Source organism: Dipodomys spectabilis, unplaced genomic scaffold, assembly GCF_019054845.1.
Source record: "Dipodomys spectabilis isolate Male_0828 unplaced genomic scaffold, ASM1905484v1 ptg000174l, whole genome shotgun sequence".
Lineage (NCBI taxonomy): Eukaryota > Metazoa > Chordata > Mammalia > Rodentia > Heteromyidae > Dipodomys > Dipodomys spectabilis.
In genome coordinates, this window is record NW_024870851.1 from 2148230 (window position 1) to 2170791 (window position 22562).

A 22562-nucleotide genomic window follows, 5' to 3' on the forward strand; every position below is an offset into this window, starting at 1 on the left:
GACATCTAAATATTATAAAGGTGTCCATTCTCCCAGCTTCATTTATAGATCTTTATGTATTACTTATCAAATATTTGACTTTGGGGGGGATAAGATTTTAAACAATGTTCAATTTCATAAATACAAACATACATACATACATATATGTTAACCCAGAAAGCTAGCCAGACAGAGTGCTCATTAACACACCTCTTCCTCTCCCTATCGTCTCTCTCTCACTCTGTCTCTTTCCATGTCTTTGTCTCTGTGTCTGTCTCTCTCTTTTTCCCTCCCCCTCTCCTCCCCCCCCCTCTCATTCTTTGTGGCATTTATTTGTTATTGTTTCCCATCTCAAAATCTTCCACAATTTCTACAATTTAATGCTTCCACAATTTCTACAATTTAATGCAATTCAAAACAAAATCTGACACCTTCTAGAATTTCAAAGAATTATTTAATTGTTAAAGCCTACTGTTGGACTTGATATTAAAAAAATTAAAATCAAGCCGGGTGCCAGTGGCTTATGCCTGTAATCCTAGCTACTCAGGAGGCTGAGATCTGAGAATCATTGTTCAAAGCCAGGCTGGGCAGGAAAGTCCATGAGACTATTATCTCCAATTAACCACCAGAAAACTAGGAGTGGCACTATGGCTCAAGTGGTAGAGCTCTTGCCTTGAGCTGAAGAGCACAGGGATAGCAACCAGGCTCAGAGTTCAAGCCCCACAACCAACCAAAAAAAAAAAACCAACCCAACATGCCATCAAAGAAGTGGGTGGTTAGATAAATTATAATATATTCATGGTCTAAAATACAATGCGATCTTTAAACTCATTTTAAAGCATGCTTAATGGGGAATGCTAATAGTAATGTGGTAATTTATAAATAACAGCAGGCTAAAAACTGCTATTAATTTTACAAAACAAAACACATAAACTGATATAGCCAGGGGCTCGTGGTGATGCTCATGCCTGTAATTTTAGCTACTGAGGAGGCTGAAATCTCAGGATTGTGGTTTGAAGCCAACCTGGGCAGAAAAGTCCATGAGACTTAACCTCCAATTAAACAACAAAAAGCTGGAAATGGTGGTGTGGCTCAAGTGGTAGAGCACCAGCCTTGAGTGAAAAGGGCAAGTGAGAGTACAAGGCCATGAGTTCAAGCCCCAAAACCAGCACTATAATTAAGTAAATAAATAAATAGGAACTGACTGAAAAAATACAAAAGTGGGTATTTCCAAGGAGTAACATTATGAAAGATTTTATTTTTATTTCTTTACTATTTTTTACTTTTTGTTGATCCCCACCCCTTTGAGACTCTTTTCTTTTGGAGATTTTTTTATTTGCTAAATCTTAGGATAGGAAATAAATAGACATTAACCCAGATGACGGCTGAGCAGGTAGGGGTTCTGGGCACCATCCGTCTTACTGTTTCTTCCACCCCTGGACTCAGGATTGCTTCTGTCTTGACTGGGGTAAGGAAAACCGAGGCTTCTGCCATATCTTTGTTTTATGGAGTCCTTGGGCTATGCCTGGTGAAATGCTAAGGTGTTTTTTTATGCATATACTTTTCTTTCTCTACAGAACCAAAAGGAGCCGGGGGCAGTGGTGGCTTCAGTGGTGGCGGCAGCAGTGGAGGCAGTGGTGGCAATTTTGGAGGAGGAGGAGGACCTCCTGGATTAGGAGGATTGTTCCAGGCTGGAATGCCAAAGCTGAGATCCACGGCCAACAGAGATAATGGTATGCATGCCCTTCTTGAGTAACTAAGACTTAAGTTTGGCAGCTTGGAGGCTTGGCAGACCCCCTAAGTCTCTGTGTCCTTTAAAATAGTTTATAGTGTTCGAAAGGTTACCATTTCTTTACAGGACACTGTGCTCTGCTCCCGTTTATCAAACAGGATCAGGCAGCTCCACAGAACTATGGAATACTTGCCTAGTATCCTTGAGGATAACCTGTCCTCTTGTGTAGTGGTAAGCAAAGGAGGAAGAGAGAAAGGAGCCTATGGAACATATCTCCATCCCCCTCTTCCCCAGTCTGTCCCGGTACCTAAGAGCAGCTTTCTCTGGAAGACACCATACCTCCTCTCTAACCTAGCAAATATTTGTGAGCCACTCTTCAAATGTACTATTAAGCACATCAGAGGAAATATAGCTACACATCTTACTAAATCTAAATACCATGTCTACCATTCAGATAGCGCCTGTGGTTCTAAGAACAGCAACTATCTTGCCTGAAATACTTAAAACCAGAAGCATTTTGGAGACTAGCAGTATGTTGGTTCTCTTGACTCCTTCAGAAGAATCCAGAAATTTTACCTAAAACTATTTGAGGAAAATGTTTATCACATTAGAAGAATTTTATTTCTAATTGTGTGATCTTGTAAAATTTCCTCTAGAAAAAGAAAAAACAATCAAATTCTCACATTCATTTGAAGATAAAATCACTGACTGCTCAGGGCTAGATGACTGTTCACATGGATGGTCATAATCTTGAGACTCTAGTACGCAGTGTCAGGAGACATACAGTTAATATCCAAAATACTCACAGGAGACAGCCCATCTTGCCAAACTTGTGTCTAAGTTTGTTTGCTTACGGTCTGGGAGTCTGAATCAAATGGTAACACAGTTGCTTAGGAAGCTTAAAGTCCTCAGTTCAATACCTAGTACCATTTAAAAAATAATAAACAGTTTACTTAAAAGCCTACCCACCCAAGGCATTTGACATAGCTGACACATTCATTTATGCTTTGGCAATAAGTAAAGTGAAAGCAAAAGTAAAGGAAAAAAGTAAAATAAAGGTGAATTCAAGTTTAGTGAACAGAATGGTATAACAGAAATGCTTTGCCTTTGTTAAGGTGGATGATAACTACAGCTTGAATGTGAACTTGGAGGATACAGCTCAGTGACATAGAGTTATTATGTCTGGTCAAGGAAAATACAGATTTTCTTTCTAGTGCTAAAGTCAAAATAAAACATTCTCCCCCAAGCCTATGCTACTCCACTGACAAAATCTTCCAAATGCTTCTTCTTGTGCCTAGAATAAAATAAAGAATTCAGGCCTGCAAGTCTGGTTGTGACCCAGCTCCTCTGGCCACTCAGCCTCTGTTTCCTATGGAGTCTTTGTGTCAAGGCCTTTGCACCTGCTGGCCTGCTGCCTGCAGTCTCTTCCTCACCTTCCCATGGCCATCCACTTCTTGTCAGGTCTCAGCCACATGTCACATCCATAGAAGAGCTGACCCTAGCACCTTTCTTTCCAGCCTCTCCAAACACTTGATTCTTATAACTTATCAGAAAATATTTATTTACTGGTTTTTTTGTCTTATCTCCCCTACAAAAATGTAAACTATATATAGGAGAGCAGGATCTCACCTGCTTTGCCTATTTCTTTGTAGTATCTAGAATAATGGTTGGAAAATAGTACATATTTGATACATTAATTAGCTCATGATGAAAGAGGTACATGTTTTAAGGCTTACCATTTTTCAAGAATTACTTGGATTTCAAGAGTTTAAAGGGAGTGGTTGTAATTTTCCACATCTGTTTCGCCCTTTAAGTTCCTCCCTAAACTTTAGCTTTTTTGGTTCAGCCAAATTGGTTCATTTGTTGAGCCAACATGGTTTTATAGAGGTGTTCTGTCCTACCAATATTGAAATGGAAGTTGACTCAATAGGAACAACAAAAAAAAGTTACGTGTTTGATTGCCTACTCCTTTGCAAGTGAATTCCTTCTATTAGTGTCAATTCTATTAATTTATTTTCCCATTCTTAGTGCTTTCTTAACTCTCCCAGTAAAATCCTCCCTGCCTCACCACCCCCCCTCCCCTTGGCCGGGCACTGGTGGCTCACACCTGTAATCCTAGCTACTCAGTAAGCTGAGATTTAAGGATCGTGGTTCAAAGCCAGCCTGGGCAGGAAGTCCATGAGACTCTTATCTCCAATTAACCACCAGAAAACCAGCAGTGGTACTGTGCCTTAAGAGCACTAACCTTGAGCTGAAGAGCTCAGGGACAGCACCCAGGCCTAGAGTTCAAGCCCAATGACCAACCCAAAAAAAAAAAAATACCCCCCCTCAAATTTCTTGGGCACTTCTTTCAAAGGGATTAAGTAAGCTTTGCACATGGAGATGTATATTGGGATAACTAAGGGCTGAGGATCAGTGACAGAGTGTTTGCCAAGTCTCTGGGTTTGCTGCCTAGCACCATAAAGTAAATAGATTAGATAGATAGATAGATAGATAGATAGATAGATAGATAGATAGATAGATAGATAGATGCATATTTTGTTTTTGCTTACAATGGTTGAATTATTTTATGAACATGAGAGGTACAAGGAGACAGCAGTGGGGAATAAATGAAAATCATTAGCAGAAGTCCCATTACCTATGCCATCTTGTGCTTACCCTTTTGTGATGCATAGGGGCCCTTCCAGAATGCTGCTGAATTTCACCCTGGCTCCTCCCCCTATTTATTGCTAAATAATATCTCAAAAGTCTGTTTGAAAGCCTGTGGGTGCAAGCTTGGAATTAGAAGGCAGACAAGGATCTGAAGTCTACTCCTGTGCCTCCAGAAAACCCACTTATATATTATACAAATACTACAATTTTGATTTTTTTTTTAATCTGTAATGTATAGCCCTTTAGTGAAGGACTTCCAGTAGCTAGGAATACACCCCAGCTTGCTGATTTTTGGTAGGCTTCCTAATTTTCTAACTGAGTACTCTTTTCCTATTCTTTAGATTCTGGAGGAAGCCGTCCACCAATTTTGCCCCCAGGAGGAAGAGCCACATCTGCCAAGCCTTTCTCACCCCCGAGTGGCCCAGGGAGGTTTCCCGTGCCTTCTCCAGGCCACAGAATTGGTCCGCCAGAGCCACCTAGGAACCGAATGCCTCCCCCAAGGCCCGATGTGAGCTCAAAGCCTGATAACCTCCCCCCTCCGGTGCCGAATACACCAAGACCCGTCCAGTCAACTCCACACAACCGAGGGGCCCTACCAGTGCCAGGAGCCCCCAGGCAGCTCAGCCTGGGGCCCACCCCTCCACCTTTCCCTGGAAACCGAGGTGCTGCTTTTGGAGGAGGCTCCATCCGCCAGACCCCTGTGGGCTCCTCCTCTCCCTTCTCTAACAGGCCTCCCCTGCCTCCCACACCGAGCAGGGCCTTGGATGACAAACCCCCTCCACCACCTCCTCCAGTGGGCAACAGACCCACCATGCACAGGGAAGCAGTTCCACCTCCTCCCCCGCAAAACAACAAGCCTCCAGTGCCTTCTACCCCGCGGCCTTCCCCCTCCTCGCAGGCCCCACCTCCTCCTCCACCACCAAGCAGGCCTGGCCCTCCTCCCCTGCCTCCAGCTTCCAGCAGCAGTGATGAAATCCCAAGACTCCCGCAGCGGAATTTGTCCCTCACTTCGTCTGCACCTCCCTTACCTACAGCAGGACGCTCGGGACCTCTTCCTCCCCTGCCCAATGAGAGGCCCCCTCCTCCTGTGAGGGATCCACCAGGCAGATCAGGTATGGCAAGACCTGGGTGAGTAGTCTCCCAAAAATCCAGCCTCCCTAAATGTCACCAGTGAATATCACTGGTGAATATCTAAATATCATGGGTGAATCAGTTAAGAACACAAGCAAAACCTCAGACCACTTCATGCTTTTAAGCAACACTGACTTGTATGATGTCAAACCTCTGAGGAAGGGCCCAGCAATTCAGTTTGTGTTTAAAGGTGAGGCTAACCAACAAGTAAATGATTCTAGACAGTTGATAGGAAAGGCTGGAATTTCACCTTCCCTCAGTACATTCTGGTCTCTGCTGCCCTGCCTCCCTAAACCCAAGCTCAACCATCTTAGTTGGGTATAGTCTCATCATAGAGGAGGACCCCGTGATTCCCAGAAGGATGGTCATGTCAGAGCTAATGAACTTCTAAACTTCTCTCTTCGTTTCCCAGGCTTTGAGGCCACTTCACTCACATGCTAAAAAGTCCAATTTGTCCTTTGCTAACACCTCTGGGATATAAATCCCTTGGAGAGTCAAACAAAGGTATCAACTTCTTTTTATAAAAATGCTCATATTCATAAAATCAAAATTTACATGTTGGGCTGGGGATGTAACTTAGCGGTAGAGCCCTTGCCTTAGCATGCATGAGGCCCTGGATTCAATCCTCAGCACTGCAAAATGAAACAAAACAAGCATGCATTTACATGGTTTGAAGGGCCTGCTAAAGCCATTTCCTAATTTTTCTCATTCACTGGATTATAATAGGCATTTTAATAGAATACGTGCTCTTGACATACAATGCTTTTGATAAACTCAGTCTCTTCCCCCCACCCCCTCTGTGCTGGGGATCACATCACAGTAGGTAGATACTCTACCATTGAGCCACATCCCCAGGTCCTACTTTTCAAGTTTTCATCATATCATGCATACTACATCATGTCTGAAATGGGGCATTTTTCTTTTAAGAGAAGTCAACTGACTTTTGACCCCAGGATCTCAGGAACCTAATGAACCGCATTCTTTAAATCAGTGGTCTTCAAACTTGATCACATGCTGGAATCATCGGAGAGTCTTAAAAAACTTAGAGGTCTGGGTCCCTTTCTCGGGATTCCCATCATCAGTCTAGAAGCAGAGTAGGCATCAGGATACTTCCACGTACTGGGGTGATTGTAATGCACAAAAGAGTTTGAAACCCACTCCTTCAAACCAACATGCCATGGAGAATTGATTCAAATATTAAGAAGTCACTACTCCATTAAATCTCATCCCAGTCTTAATGGCATTGCTGTAAGTTTTCTTCACTGGCCAACTTAGGTCCCTCAGATAGATGAGTGAACTATGACGTTTTTCTCCTCCAATAGCTATGGATTTATCTGCAAAGTAACTGAGGACCTTTCTGCATAGCTCTACCAAGTTGATGAATAAACAAATTTAATATAGGCAGTAACAAATAACATGTATTTTCTCTTCATACTGCATAAAAGTCATACCCATTTAATATAGAAATAGAGAAAAGTATTCAGAAAATAAAAATCACCTGAAATCCTACCACTACCATGCAGAAACAATACATAAATAATAGTTATTAACATTTATGTATCTTTCCAAGCCTCTTAAAAAGAGTATCAATTATGGCAACATTGGCACCACAAATATGTGGTAATTTGCTTTTGAAAGATTTCATTGACATTTTCTGATAGGATTATTCTTGTGCAAACTATTATGGTTGAACAGTATTAGCTCCTACAGATGTACCTTGACTTATTTATGCTGTCACATCCTTCGACTCTATGAGCCATCACTAGATTTTTATTTAATTTGGTTTTGGATTTTAAGAGTCTCTCATTGTGTGAACCAGGTTGGCCTTGAACTAACTAGTAATCCTCCTCACTCCACCTGAGTGCTCAGGTTATAGGCATATTCTACCATCTCTATGTGTTTGCTGTTACAGATAATACAGTGATGCATCCTAGTAGCTAAATATTTATTCACATCTATTTCCTTTGGAGGAGTTCCTAAAGATAGAATGCTGGAGTAATACTTCATAGCTTACTGTGAATTCTGTAGATGCTGGCAAATATCCTTCCAGAAAATTCCTAGCAATTTACATTACTACAAGAACTACATGCAAGGTCATCAAGAGGCAACTATTTCTTGAAATTCGGTTGTCTTCATTATTGGGGGAATGAGCTTTACAATTTGAAGTTAAATCCTTTCTTTTCCATTTATTCCCCTCCTGGCTTGGGCTTTAGGAACTTCTAAAATTTCTGAGCCCACACACACTGCCTCTGAACTTCTTAGAGTTGAAAGAATTTAAAGGAGACAGTATACAGAGAAGTTCTCTTATTTTCTGGCATATAGTTTTATTATTCAATGAATGGCCATTTTTAGTATTATCCTGCCAATGAAAAAGATAAGTCTGCTTTCCATTGTGCCAATCTATATTTGGAGCAGGTGTCATGGGCCAGACAGTTGGGAACATGAACATTTACTTTAAAAAACAAAATGAGATGAACTTGATAAAGTTCAATGGTAGTGTGCCCTGTAATATTGGTATTATAGTTCGTATTTGGAGCAGTCAGGTTGGTGATATTACCAGAGACATCAAACCCACATGTGAGACGACTCTTAGCCAGCCTAGGTCAACTCTCGGTGAGACACCAAAGACTCCTTGAGAAATCAGCGGCTGGGCAGCACTTCCTACCTCCACTCCCATCAAATGTTGGAACCAAAAATTTTTGCCAAGGTTATCTGAAGTGGGCACATTGTGCAACTGAAAGTCTTTAGCTGGATGCTGAACCTAAGAGTAATGAGATAATTATATGCCGAATTTACATAAAGTGAGGGCATCTTACAAGTAAAATGCACTGCTGAAGATCAGGAAGGCCACTTAGATTTACATGGGAAATGCTCAAGGTTTTGTTTCTATTTTCTTAATTTACTACACAAATATCCTCTGCATTTGGTGGATGAGGAAAACAAGAAGGATTTCTTCAGTATTATGAGAATGTACTTAGAATTTTTCTGAGAAATGAATAGTCCTGGCAGTGGTATTAGGAAAAGGTAACAACTACACTGTACTCTGTAGACCAGGAATCTAGCTCTATAGAGCAGCAGCTTTCCCAAGGCAGGACCCAGGGCATTGATTATCAATACCAGGAGTATTGATTAGCATTTGTCACTCCCTGTGCTCAATCTAACCTCCCCAAAGAGGAGAACCAAGAAGGAACTCCTGCTCTTCTCAGGATGACTAGCATTTAGCTTCCCAATGCCACTTCTGCCTGGAACCAAATTCAAGATTATAAATGGTTTCTAATTATACCCTAAGTACAAACAGTTTATCACCTGATTCTGGTTTCAACATTTCAGCTCTAGTCACAATGCTCACTCACACTCACTTTGCACACCCACATGGACACATGTACATTTTGTGTTTATATATGCCACTCACTTGTCATGTCCTGGAACATCCCCCATTTCTCCATTGTCACTAGTTAAAAGGCATGTATCCAGGAAGATACTCATAGTTGCATACTGATGATGACTACAATAGCAATAAGGCATGTAAGATACCATTGCACTCAATGTCTTCTCTTTTGCCTCAGGCCCCCTCCCACCACCGCCTCCAATAGGCAGAAATGGCAGTGCATCTCGGGCCCTGCCGGCTACCCCTCAGATGCCATCCAGGAGTGGAGGAGATAGTCCCAGGAGTGGGCCCAGGCCACCTCTTCCTCCTGACAGGCCTGGTGCTGGGGCGCCTCCCCCACCTCCGCCATCAGCATCGGTTAGAAATGGCTTCCAAGATTCATCATGTGAAGGTGTGTGGTGTTTGCCTGAGTTAACATTCATGTTCCATCATTGTTAGCACGTTGCACTGTACTGAGCAAACTATGACAGGGCCACTAGAATTTCATACTAAAAATAATTAAATCCCTCCATCCCATTTCCCAAAAGACATCTCATCTTTCTCTGAATTGTTACTTGTTTATGTCTCATTTCCAGAGATTCCAGAATTCTGAAAAGAACTTCCTTATACCCTACATTTCTAAACAGGCTTGCAGATATGAAAGCATTTCCTACCATATTCTCAGAATGGTTCCAGTTATGCTGTGCCCACTGGTGGGAGCCCAGTTCCTAATAGGAAATGCTGGATCACTGGCTAAAATCTCCATGCTTTTGATTGTAGTCCTGTATATTTTATCCACATACTAACAAGTGACATTTGTAGCACTGCCAGCTGCTCTGCAAACTTCTCAGCATAAAACTAAAACTGATTTCTATAGCCCTCTTTCTGTTTCTTTATGAGTTTTTTCATTACATAAATTGTCTTAGCAGATTGTCTGTGCTGAAGACACTGTTTGTTTCTCCCTCAGATGAGTGGGAAAGCAGATTCTACTTCCATCCAATTTCTGATCTGCCACCTCCAGAGCCATATGTACCAAGCACCAAAAGTTATCCCAGCAAGTTGGCAAGAAATGAAAGCCGGAGTGAGTATCTCTGCTAGCACATTTGGCAGATTTGTCCATAAGTAGCCTGAGTTACCTTTGGACCTTTTGTCCAAAGTCGGGTAGAAATTCTAGGAACTTCCCCTTCCATGTGTAGTGAGGAGAATAAGATCCCTGTATTGTGTGTGTGACATATGATTATTTTAAGGTGTTGTTACAAGCGCAAAGCTTGTAACAAAATACTTTGTTTTACAAGTATTAGATTCTATTATCTTGCTTCCTTGGACCATGTTTCCCCTCTGATCTACCTGAGATTGCAAAAGTGAAACCATCTTTTATTAAATGTGTCATAAACATAGCTTTATGGTTCATCATATGAAAATGTGATACATATCCATAATCTTTCCAAGGAACAAATATTTTCACCTTGCCAGATCCTTTTCCCATTCTTATCCATATAATTCTGAATTTTTGCATAGTGGAGTTTTTTGGTGGCGGCTTTTTTTATCACATACTTTGTCTCACAGGAGCCTATCAAGTGAGCACACAATAATTTATCATTATTTCACATTTAGATTGCTTCTGGTTGTTTCCTAATATATGTAATGCTTCTATAAAGAAGTAAGTAGGAAGTGGTACTGTGGCTCAAATGGTAGAGTGCTAGCCTTGAGCAAAAGAGCTGAAGGATAGCACCCAGGCCCTGAGTTCAAGCCTCATGACCAACCAAAAGAAGAAAGAAAGAAATCAAGAAGTAAATCATTGTTCCTGTATTAAAGAAGAAATGTAAGCATGAAGGAAAAGTAGTCACTCTGGAATGCCACAATAAATGCACAAGAATAAGAAAGAATCTTCATAAGATATACAGAAATTATTGATGAAGCTCAGACTTAGAGCAGCTTAGCCTCAGAACCAAACTGAGCAAGTCAGATAATGGTCCCAGTATTCATAGCCATGTCTTAGTTCCTTCAAGAGGACTTTACACACATTCAGAGCCTATTTTTTCTTTTTTTTTTTGGTCGTTATAGGGCTTGAACTCTGGGCCTTGGCACTGTCTCTGAGTGATTCAGCTCAAGGCTAGCACTCTACCACTTGAGCCACAGCGCCACTTCCGGTTTTCTGGTGGTTATTTGGAGATACACGTCTCACAGACTTTCCTGCACAGGCTGGTTTTGAACTTCAATTCTCAGAGCTCAGCCTCCTGGAGTAGCTAGGATTATAGGCATGAGCCACTGCCGCCCAGTTCAGAGCCTATTTTTTCTTAACATGCAGTTTGGGTTTGGGTTTTAGGTTTTGACAAGACTGAGGCTTGAACTCAGGGCCTTGCACTCTTACTCAGCTTTCTTGCTCACGACTGGTACTGTACCACTTGAACCATGTCTCCAGTTCTAACACCCAGTTCTTACATGACTTGGGGTTGGTTGGTTCCTAACTTCAGCGTAGATTAATATCATCTGGAGTAAAATGACTGGCCTTGGGGAGAATTGCTAGGTGGTAGTCACCGTTCAAAGCTGGAGGAAGGGACACAGAGTTGTGCTTCATGTTCTAGCCTGGGCACATTTCCATTAGGCTAAATTTAGCGAGTCAGATTTCACTTTGTGCAAAAGAGTTGAAGAGTTCAAAGTTAGAAAATACTCTAGGAAATTTTCCTTGAACAAATGGCAAAGGTAAACAACGTTGTGCCTGACAGAAACCTTCCAGTTCCTAGAAAAATGCACTTAGGTGGAATATGCATTCCTAGACAATGCCTAATTTAAAAGTCCAACTATAATAAAATTGCCATATAAGAGAAGGTGGCTGAAATTTTATGAAAGGAGGTCTTCACATGGATTTGGGGGAGTGAGGGAGGATGTGGCTATGTTTCATTTGAAGGGCTTTCTAATGAGAATTTAGCCTTATTCCCCCCTCTTGGGCACTAAAATGATTTTACATTAAGGAGCTATTTATATAAATTCTAAATACTTTTTCTGACTTGTTATAAGTTCTTGTAACTTAAATATTTGCGTTTTTAAATCAGTAAGAGAACCAGCTTCCATATACCCTGTAGTTTTCAGCTTGATAGCTAAACATATTTCCTCCCACCCTTCTTTCTTTAAGACTCAAGTAAACAACTTGAGGGCCAGAACAGTGCTTTGCTTACAACAGAATCTTCCTAGAGTAACAAAGCCTGAAACAGTAGGCATTTTAAATGTAAGTTGGTAAATTTCCACTGCTCCTGAAAATTTAAGTATTTCTAATATTAGGCATGCTTGATATAATAACTGATCATCTAACAAAAATGAATAAGGTACTATCAAGTACCAGGTTTTATTGTCCTTCTATCACTGCCTCAGTCTCTAAGTCCTGAGCCAGATAGGGCACCAAGGTAGTGCCAAGCAGTGATACACTATGAGTGCCACCTTGTGATGTGGAACAAGGTCTATCTTCCTTCTGCTGGCCATCTGTGGTGTGCTAGGTGATGGTCAGGGCTCTAAGACATATGGCTGGTCAACATCCAAATAAGTCTACTCCTATGCCTTCTCAAGAAAAGATTTGGTTGCGATGGTGAAAGAAAGAAACAAGTAGAATGACAGTATTTTCTCTAACTTCTCTCCTTAGAAACTTGATTCTGGACAGGTACTGGTTGCTCATGCCTATAATCCTAGCTATTCAGGAGGCTGAGATCTGAGAACTGAAGTTCAAAGCCAACCCAGCCAGAAAAGTCTGTGAGACTCTCATTTCCAATTAACCAGCAAAAATCCATAAGTAGGGATGTTTCAGAATGCCAACCTTGAGTGAAAAAAATCCAAGCAAGAGTGTGAGGCTCTGAGTTGAAGCCCTAGTTGCTGCATGAAAAATGAGAGAAAGCTAGACCCTGGTGGCTCATGCTTGTGCTCCTAGCTACTCAGGAGGCTAAGATCTGAGGAATATGGTTCAAAGCCATCCTGGGCAGGAAAGCCTGTGAGACACTTATCGCCAATTAAGCTACAAAAAAAAAGCTATAAGTGGAGCCTTGGCTCGAGTGGTAGAGCACTAGCCTTGAGCAAAAAAGTTCAGAGACAGTGCCCAAGCCCTGAGTTCAAGTCCAAGGACCAGCACCAAAAGAAAAGAGAGAGAAGATACTGAGAAAGAGACAGAGAAAACAGGGACTTGGTTCCCTAAGTCTACGTGTTTTCTCTTAAGGTGTCTGCTGAGGACCCATCGTGCGGCCCCCTCAGTTTCTGCTCAGTGGGCAGGCAGGCATACCTGTTTAAAGGATTAACTTTACACCCCACACCTGTTGAGCTCCTCAAACTGTGTGTTTGATAAATTAATTTTTTTAATATTAAGGAATTTTAAACTCAGTTTCAGCACACAAATAGTCCATGGATAGCTTTTATGAGAACACATGAAAAGAGTAAAAAGAGAATTTGCAGGATTGAAAAACATGTTTGAAAATTATATATCTAACAAGGGATTAATACTTAGAGTATATATAGCATTCCTACAACTCTCCAGTTAAAACAAATTGAATAATTGAATAATAGACATTTTCTGAAGAAAATATACAGATACCAAGCACATGGAAAGATATTCAACATCACTGGTCATTATGAAAATGTAAATAAAACCAGGGGAAATGACTTCAAGTGAACTGATTAACCTTACCCAACAAAAGGAGATTCATTGGATAAACTATAGTATAGTCCTATATAACCAAATGCAACATTCCATTAACAATTATATTTGTGAGAAGTATTGACTTTGGGAGATGTCAAATAAATCCTATTGCGGAATAAAAAAGGGAAATGTATATAACTGAAGAATATACACATAATCTCTGGGTGCTGCAAGCATGTATTTTCTAAATCTACAATCAACACATATAATAAGAATGTTTTTTACTTTGAATACTCAGTGTTTACTCCTGTCATCCCATGCTTCCTTTCTCACCCACATGCACAATTATCTTAGAGCCTCGGTCACAGGGAATGAGGTAGTGGGCACCTTCCCAGCCATCCCCATATTTCCCCACAGTAAAAACATAGCTTTCTAACCAAAATTATGTTTTGTCTGATTTTTCAAGGTGGATCCAACCGAAGAGAAAGGGGTGCCCCACCCCTCCCACCCATCCTGAGGTGATCTATGCCTGCTTCTCTCTTCCCAAGCTCAAGAGCCGCTTCTGTTGATGCTGTCTGAGAAGTGCACACCCTCCCCCCACTTCCCTTATCCTTATGAGGATGATGTGAGAATATGAAGGGGGAGGGTCTTGTACAAAAAACACACTTTGCTTTTTCCTATGCATATAGTCTCAGAGCGACTGCTTGCTTCAGCTAGAGCCTGCCATTGTTAGTTGCTGCGATCATCAGGCTTTTGTGGCAAGTAGGCAGAGATGAATTATATCCCAGCTTTCAACCAAACAGACTCAAACATCCACTGCTTACTTGCTACAGGCTGTAATTATTAAAGTCCCTGAGAGCTGGTTTCATCCAGGCCTTTTTCAAATGCTTAGCCTCCTGTCTGTTTCCATGAACCACAGAACGCCTTAGCAAGTTGCTGAGCAAGGGCTCATATGTAGCTCTGTGGTTACGGGAAGGGCAGTCTTGGGCAGTCTGAGGTAGGCTCCAAGACAGAGTTTTCCAATAGAAATATAATGTGAGCCCCGTGTACAACTTTAAAATGATTGGTAGCCAGATTTCTTTAAAAGGTAAAAAAGAAACAGATTAATTGTAATATATTTTATTTAACCTTATATACCCAAATTATCATTTCAACCTGTAATCTATATAAAAATTATCAATGAGCTATTTTACATTCTTTTTTGGTACCAAATTTTCAAAAACACAGTGTGCATTCTGTACTTAAAGAGTGCTTCTCTATTTGAAGTAGACAAATCTTTTGTTTAAAAGACAAAAATGCAAGATGAGCTTTGGCAATTTAAGAGGTACCTAAAAAGAAAGATAGGACCTAACACCTATTCGGCAGGCAGCTTGACCTTAGATTCTAGTCCCTTCTTTCTCCTCTTCCCATAATATCCAAGTATTGCCTCACAATACCAGGGTCAGAAATCAATCTAATCTGGTTTACCATCATTTGGAATAAAGCCATGGGAAAGAAACCGAAAGCCTTTGGGAGGCTTTAGGACTCAGAACCAGCTGTCTTGTACGCTCACTTGTCAGCTGAATGCCTGCTTTGCAGATTTGAAGTGTTTTTTTCTCTCTTTCTTTCTCCCAGAGCTAGTTCTTCAGGGACAGCTGGGAGAGGGTAGGAAGGCCAGGTAGGAGAGGGAAAGAGTCAGGAAATGGTATCAAATCAGAATCATGGAGGAAGGAAACAGCATTGAGCTGAGGGCAAAAAGCCTAAAAAACCTAACTCAGGCGTTAAGTGAATTAAAGAGCTTGCTAGTAGAAATTGGAGGACATTTATTTTTAGTCTCTACAGGAAAATCATTTGTCTCACTCTATGCAAATAAAGCTCCAATAACAGACCATATGGAAGAGCCAGACTTGCCTTTTTAAATATAATTTTGTTTACAAAATTTTACTAAGACTTTTAAATCTAGCTGTAGAGTTGGAAAAAATATTTCCATGTTGATGTTTTATAAATGATTATGTTTAAAATTATCATTATTCATGGTCTTAAAGCACAGAACCACATGTGTGTATATATATTTACCTAAACTTTATATCTTGTTTCAGTGGAATAATCACGTAGTATTGGGAGAGGCTAGCAAAATCAATCCAAAGAAAAATCTGAAAGATGCATTCCTGTTTATAGAATAACTGTTTCATTTACATAAAACTGAACTTAGGGTCTAATACATGGAGTGTCTAATAAATTATGAATTACTGATTTGAATATATTGTATTTTTATATAACTTTCCTTGCCAAAGTCCTGGCTTAGTATATTAGAGAACTGTTTCCTCACTTCTCCTTTGCCATTTATTTACCTTTCACTTATTCACTTGAAGCTCTTACTCCAAGAGAAGCAAGAAATACAAAGATGTAACAAAGCTTTGGCGAAATATCTTAAAGATTTTTTTCTAACATTTTTGGCAATTTAACAGCATCATTTTGTTTTGGATTCTTTGATCTGATGGCAACAGGGATAAACACCCCTGTGACCATGGAATGACCCAGTTCACAAAAGGTAGAAAATGGTCTTCCAAGCAGATGTGACAGAGAGAAGTCAGGCTCAAATGCACTTCATATGGGTCAGGAGGAGTAGACAATTCCTTGTATATCTCAACTTTGCTGTCACCTTTCTAAAGATTGAAACAATGTCACAGCTCAAGTTGCCATTCATCTGTGGTAAAGATGTTTTAAAATATATTTTTTAAGGAATGGTTCATTAATATACCTACATCCTTTCTTTGAAAGTTAGCAACCTAGTTGCATTCAAAACTTCAACCAAGTTCTGTGCTAAAATCTACTATGGCAAATCACCCAAAAATGAGTGTTTCTTCCCCTGAAATTAGAGTGTTAATGGGTCTTTTTTTTCATAAAAATTCCAGATAAGAGTATTCAAGATGCAATAAATACAGTACTTTAACATTCACATATTGTTTTATATTGAAATGTATTACAGTATTAAAATTCAGTGTTTGGTATTTATTTCACTATGCATTTTATTTAGTAAAAATCAAGAAAAATGTTTAATCCAATGGTGCCTTACTTTGTGATTTGAAAAAAAATCCATTTTTATGTCTAAGTAGCAGATTATTTGCATATTTGTAAAACCAGGCATTTATATTTTGACTTGTAATACCACTTTTGTTATTTTAGCAGCAGAAATATGACAGTTGTTAAAATGTCCACAATTTTTTGGTATGAAATTCCTTTTTCACTGTTTATAATCAGGGGCTGTAGAGGAAGGAAGGTATTTTTTTCATACCATTACACTGTGTAAAAAGACACATTTTGGTATCTATGTCATCAGGATAGTGGTAGGGTAGAATCTACCCTAGACAACTGCGTCTTTGTAAATTAGCCAGACAATAAATAAAAGCAGATGATACAGTGTCGGCTGGTGGTTTGTCAAATGTTGTTTATGCAGATATAAACAAAAAAACAAATTTCTGTTTTCTGTTCAGACTGGTAAAGACAAACTCAACCAAAAACAGTCCTGACAAGTAAGAAAGCATCCTTACCATTCTCCTGTATTTTACCTGAGAACCTGCTTCTTTGTTTGTGAAATTCACAATGGAAACAATGGAAGATGAAGCCATAAAATCTGGCATGGACACTGATGAATCTAGGAGATCTGCTGGGAAGTTAGGAAGATTGATAATTATTAAATTAGCAACAGATAATTGAATGTATGTACTATATGCATATACTTCAGCATGACATTGGAGTTAATTGTGCAGTTAGTCCTGGCTCCATATCTCTCTCTTGCAAGTCACTTCTCTCAACCTGTTTTGATTTTTCAAAGTGAGAAATTGTTGGACAACATCAATATGTTTATTATATGAGATGATGCCTTCAGCAGTGACTTAGTATAAGGACTCTTAATATAAGGAACAAATTCTATACAGTGACTCCAACTTAAACTAAGTGAGACAGAAGGAGACTTCGTAGTTACTTTTAAAGAAAAATACACCCATATCAGAAAAGCAAAGCAAACTCTATATAAGTTGTAGTCAATGCTATACCTCACAGACCTGGTAAACATGAGAACTCAGGTTGCTTTCATCATCATTTGATTCAATCTGAAGACACAGGAATTAAGAACCAGAAAGTACCTTTATAGGTAAGACAGCCACAGAATTCACAGTCGATAGTGGGATGCTTCTGAGAATGGAAAGGGTCAATAATGGTGCAATACAACAGATATTGGGGCTGCCCCAGCATCCTGGACCACATGGGCACCCCATCAGAGGTCATCCAGCCTAATCCTATCATCTCGCAGATGCCCCAGATGACACACTGCCGAGTGACAGGCAGGATGGCTTCTCATTACCCCACATTCCCACCCTCCCATTGCCCCACCCCCTTCCATGTCACCAAGAGAGAAAGAAGAGACCAAAGGAGAGGCCACAGAATCAATGAGACCCCAACCCTCTACACACTTGGATTTGAATCCTGGCAGTGTCATTTGAGCTTGAATAGCTCTCTAAGCTCCTTGCCTCTTAACACACAATTTTTTTTTATTTTATTTATTTATTTTTTTGCCAGTCCTGGGCTTGAACTCTAGGTCTGGGCACTGTCCCTCAACTCTTCAGCTCAAGGCAAGCGCTCTACCACTTGAGCCACAGCGCCACTTCTGGCTTTTTCTGCTTATGTGGTGCTGAGGAATCAAACCCAGGGCCTCATGCATGCAAGGCAAGCACTCTACCACTGAGCCACCTTCCCAGCCCCATAACACAACAAATTAAAAAGCCTAAATAAGTACACAGACATCAGGTAAAGGCATCTACTTGGTTTTCAATGATAGTTAAATCTATTTCTTTTGCTAATCCTTTTGCCATCAAACCTAGGCCATTTCCAGAAAGAAATTCTTTTTTTTTCTTTTTTTTTTTTTGGGGGGGGGGTCCAGTCGTGGGGCCTGAACTCTGGGCCTGGGTGCTGTCCCTCAGCTCTTCAGCTCAAGGCTAGCACTCTACCACTTGAGCCACAGCACCACTTCCGGCTTTTTTCTTTTTGCTTATGTGGTGCTGAGGAATCGAACCTAGGACCTCAGGCATGCAAGTCAAGCTCTCTACCACTGAGCCACCTTCCCAGCCCCATCCAGAAAGAAATTCTTAGTAGCAAAGAAGAATCAGAATAAAATTTTCTTTCAAAGACTGGGGGCATGGCTCAATTAGTAGACCTGCTGCCTAGCAAGCCCTTAATTCAAACCAATGTTGAAAAAAAATTATTTCAAAACTAGCCTCATTTATTCAATCTGGAATCGCTCCTTTGGCTCATCCGTTCAGTAAGTTTTCAGTGAGCCCTTACTGTGGGCCAGCTTCCTGGTAGACAAAAAGACAATCCATCACACGTGTCAGTTGAGTGATCTGTTAGGAGGAAGTAGCAGTTAGGTCCGTACCCATCCTGTCCCCCTGCACAACTGTATTTACCCAACCAGCAGAAGGCTGCCTACAAAGGGAGGGAGGGAATGTTTGTAGTTCCCACCCCCTCCTTCCCAAAAGAATTTGAGTTCCTTTTCCCTGTCACTTCAATGTACATTTATTTTATACATATTTCTCTTACTGGTACTTATTGAGAAATGTCCAGCCCATCAATGTTATGGCACAAATCCCTTTGTCTTCTTACATCATCACTACAGAGGGAAATTTTCAAAAAGGTAAGTAAGCCCAAGCTGTGGGACCCCTTTCCCCACACACGAGGAGAGTCCTACTAATTAAGAAAATTTCTATTTTTTTTATTTTTTATCTTTTAATACTCTTCTTAAATAAGACTCTTTAAACTGACATCGCTTTGAGCCTCGTAAAACTGGCATCTGTCCTTTCATATCTGCTCTCCTTCACTTCTGATGCGGAACTTAACCAAAGAGAATATCTTCAGAACTTTCTAAATGCCACCTGTCCATGAATGACTTGAGGATCAAGATGGCAGAAGTGTTTATCTGCTTTGTACTCCCAGCATTGTATCCTGTAAATATCCCAAAATGACCTGGTCATTGAACTACCCACATTGCATTGGAGTCAGAGGTCCCACAATGTGACCCATCCAGGAAGAGTTTTGTCCTCTGAAGTTCCTGGGAAACAAGTCTGGATATTATTAGACATTGAAATGACTCGCATTTTTACCATTAGGACACCTGCCAGAACACCTGGAATATACATCACAGATTTAACTTACTATGCTGTAGTCATGAGGGGCTCCCATCCAATTCCTGTTTTCTTAAGCTAAAGGCCGCTCATCAAAATGTTATTTCAGATACTCCTTAAGCAAAATGGCAGCAGATAATTTTGGAAGATCCAGAGGCTTTATGGAGCTGTTGTACATGCATTCATTCAAATCACCAACAAACACTGACAATTTATTAAGCACTGGGGATAAAAAAATAGGTATTATGCAATAGCATGTTGTACTAGTTCTAGGATAAAAAAATAGGTATTATGCAATAGCATGTTATACTAGTTCTAGAATCAAGGGTTTGGGTCTAAATTATAGATCCAACAAAAAATTCTTCAGTAAACAACTCCATTCTACCACTAGTTTGGAGTGTTCCTCACCAGGACTCTTGGGTTGTCTGTCCACAAAAGGGAAATTCCCCTGATGCTTGCTCTGTAGAGATTTTCTCTTGGAGCAAAGGCATGAGTAAGTCCTGAGTGGTGCCATCAGGGGGAAAAAGGAAAAACATCTTATGCAGTAGTAAAAACATAATGATTTTATACCATCAAAATATTATCTATTGGGTATGGTACACACCTGTCATCCCAGCTACTCTAGAGGTAGAAGCAGGAGGATCTTAAGTTCAAGGCCAGCATAGGCAAAGATAGATGCAAGAGTCTTTCATAAGCAAACTAAAAAGGGCTGGGCTGTAGCCCAAAAAGTAGCCCAAAAGGGCACAATAAGACCCTGATTCAATCCTCAACACCAAAGAGGGGAAAAGAAACAATTCTATGTAATTTATTTATCTCAATAACACACATTTCATTTACTCTGTATAGCTATACTACTTGATCATCTATTATTATGTAGTACAATTTAAGCTAGGATATTCACAAAATACTATTATATTCTATTTACCAATATTTGTGTCTACACAAAGAAATAAAAGCTTAAGTGGACTCAAAGTTGGTCTCAAGCCACTTTCCTTGAGTAGACCCAGCAATCAAACCCAAAATACTGACATTTCACAAAAGCAAAGACATTTTAATAAGCCATGACAAAGGAAGACCTAATGTTAGAATAAAAGAGAACAGGCTTCAGGGAAAACTCCAGCTTCAAGGAAAACTCCCTGCATTGGGTTTGCTGTACTCACCAGGTCATGGCAGGTCCTTCCACTAGACCATCACACCCACCACTGTTTTCCCTGATGCTCACTTCTCCCTCTCTCCCTCCCCTCCTCTCTTCTTTTCGTCCCTTTTCTCCTTTTCTTCCTCATCCTCTGATAGAATCTCTTGATCATCCCTAAACCTCCTAGATGCCAGGATTCCTGGTGTGCACAATACACCAGTTATACATAGCTTCTTGTATGTGGTCTCATTTCTTTACCAGGGGCTTTATAATTCCTACTTTGTAGCTTTAAAAGAGATATGATAGACTTGTATTTTCCATTCATTTATCAGCTACCTGTGACCTTTTAAAGTGATCTCAGAGGAGCCACTAAAATTTAGATGTCATTTCATTAAATTGCAGATTTTTGAAAGTTCCCATGGCAGAGATAGTCAAACTGCAAAATGAATAGCTAATTTGCTCTTCCATGTATCTCCCTTTATCGTGCTGTTCATTATTTGTGAGATATTTCTACCATTCATATCATAAATTTATAGTCTTGATTTATTCTTTACTCTCATCGGAGTTGGAAAAGCTATGTGGTTCTTTTCAATACCAAATAATAGAACTTGCTTGCTGTTAAAATGCTGAAGTAAACTATGTCAGACAACCAACCTAATATTTGTTCACAGGGGAAATAAGGTTAGAGCAAAAAAACAGTCATGATCACATTTGACAAAATGGAAACAAGTGTCTCCACGGTTCCAATGCCTTTTTTCCATCCATCAGCTTCATTTTTACCCCATGACGGCATCTCGTGAGAGATGAGGGAAGAACCTGGTCCCCATGTTGCACACACAAGGCTAACAGCACCAAGGCACATGGTGACTCCATCAAGGCTTGTATGTTGGGTGTGAGGAAGCCAAGATCAAACTCCTCCTTCACCACTTTAGTCACAGTCTCTATCACAGTTTTACCCTTAATATCCTCATCTATTTGACATATTACTGAGCATCTTTTCAATGATGAGAAGACCTGGGATGAGCTCATCTGGAAATGAAGGTCCATTCTGCATAGCACCTGTGTTGCGGGGAGCTGATGGTCTTGGGAGAGAGTCTCTGAGGCGTCATGCACCTGGAGGGCCCATAGGAAGTTGAGCTCCTGTGAACAGTGGACCACCCCCAGCCACTCCCTTCACCCTCACAGGTGCTGCTCTCTTTGTTTTGGGTAGACTGGCAATGTTTCTCACGATGGAAGGAGGGATCCTGCTTCCCAACCATCTGAGTGCTTATTGAGTGTGATTCCTGGACTCACATCAGACTCCTAAAGAAAAATCCTTAGATTTTTCCAAGAAAAAGTAGAAGAGAAAGTAGAAAGATCGCAAGTTTCTGAAAGATTCAAGTTTCTGAATCACTGTTCTAAAAGTTTGGCCCTTTGGCTGGGTATTCAAAATAAGCAATCCAGATGCAGAGAATATAGGAAAAATCTGCAAATTAAATCACTACATTTTTAAATCTTCACTGTTTCCCATACTTAGGACATTTAACACTGCTCTAGGTGTGCTGTTAGGATACTATTTGCCTTTAGAAATTAGCTGAGTGACTGGCTCACACCTGTAATCCTAGCTACTCGAGAGGCTGAGATCTCAGGATTATGATTCATGCCTAAATCTGTAATAGTCTTATCTCCAATTAACTACCAAAAAACTGCAAGTGGAGCTGTAGCTCATGTGGTTAGAGCACCAGTGTGAGCAAAAATAATGCTGAGGGACAGCACTCACATCCCTGAGTGCATCAACACACACACACACACACACA

The 22562-nt window shown here is 40.4% G+C and overlaps 1 protein-coding gene across 3 annotated transcripts in view; it reads left to right on the forward strand.

Moving 5' to 3' along the window:
- Wipf1 (WAS/WASL interacting protein family member 1) overlaps positions 1 to 16878 on the forward strand; it is a 114111-nt gene extending 97233 nt beyond the window's left edge. For all 3 annotated transcript variants that reach the window (XM_042694056.1, XM_042694054.1, XM_042694055.1), the window contains exons 4-8: positions 1557 to 1712; positions 4705 to 5475; positions 9061 to 9273; positions 9829 to 9942; positions 13943 to 16878. In XM_042694056.1, coding sequence (XP_042549990.1) covers positions 1557 to 1712; positions 4705 to 5475; positions 9061 to 9273; positions 9829 to 9942; positions 13943 to 13998 — 1310 coding nt within the window. In that variant the 3' untranslated portion in view covers positions 13999 to 16878. The remainder of the gene's footprint in view (positions 1 to 1556; positions 1713 to 4704; positions 5476 to 9060; positions 9274 to 9828; positions 9943 to 13942) is intronic.
- The last annotated feature ends 5684 nt before the right edge of the window (positions 16879 to 22562 follow it).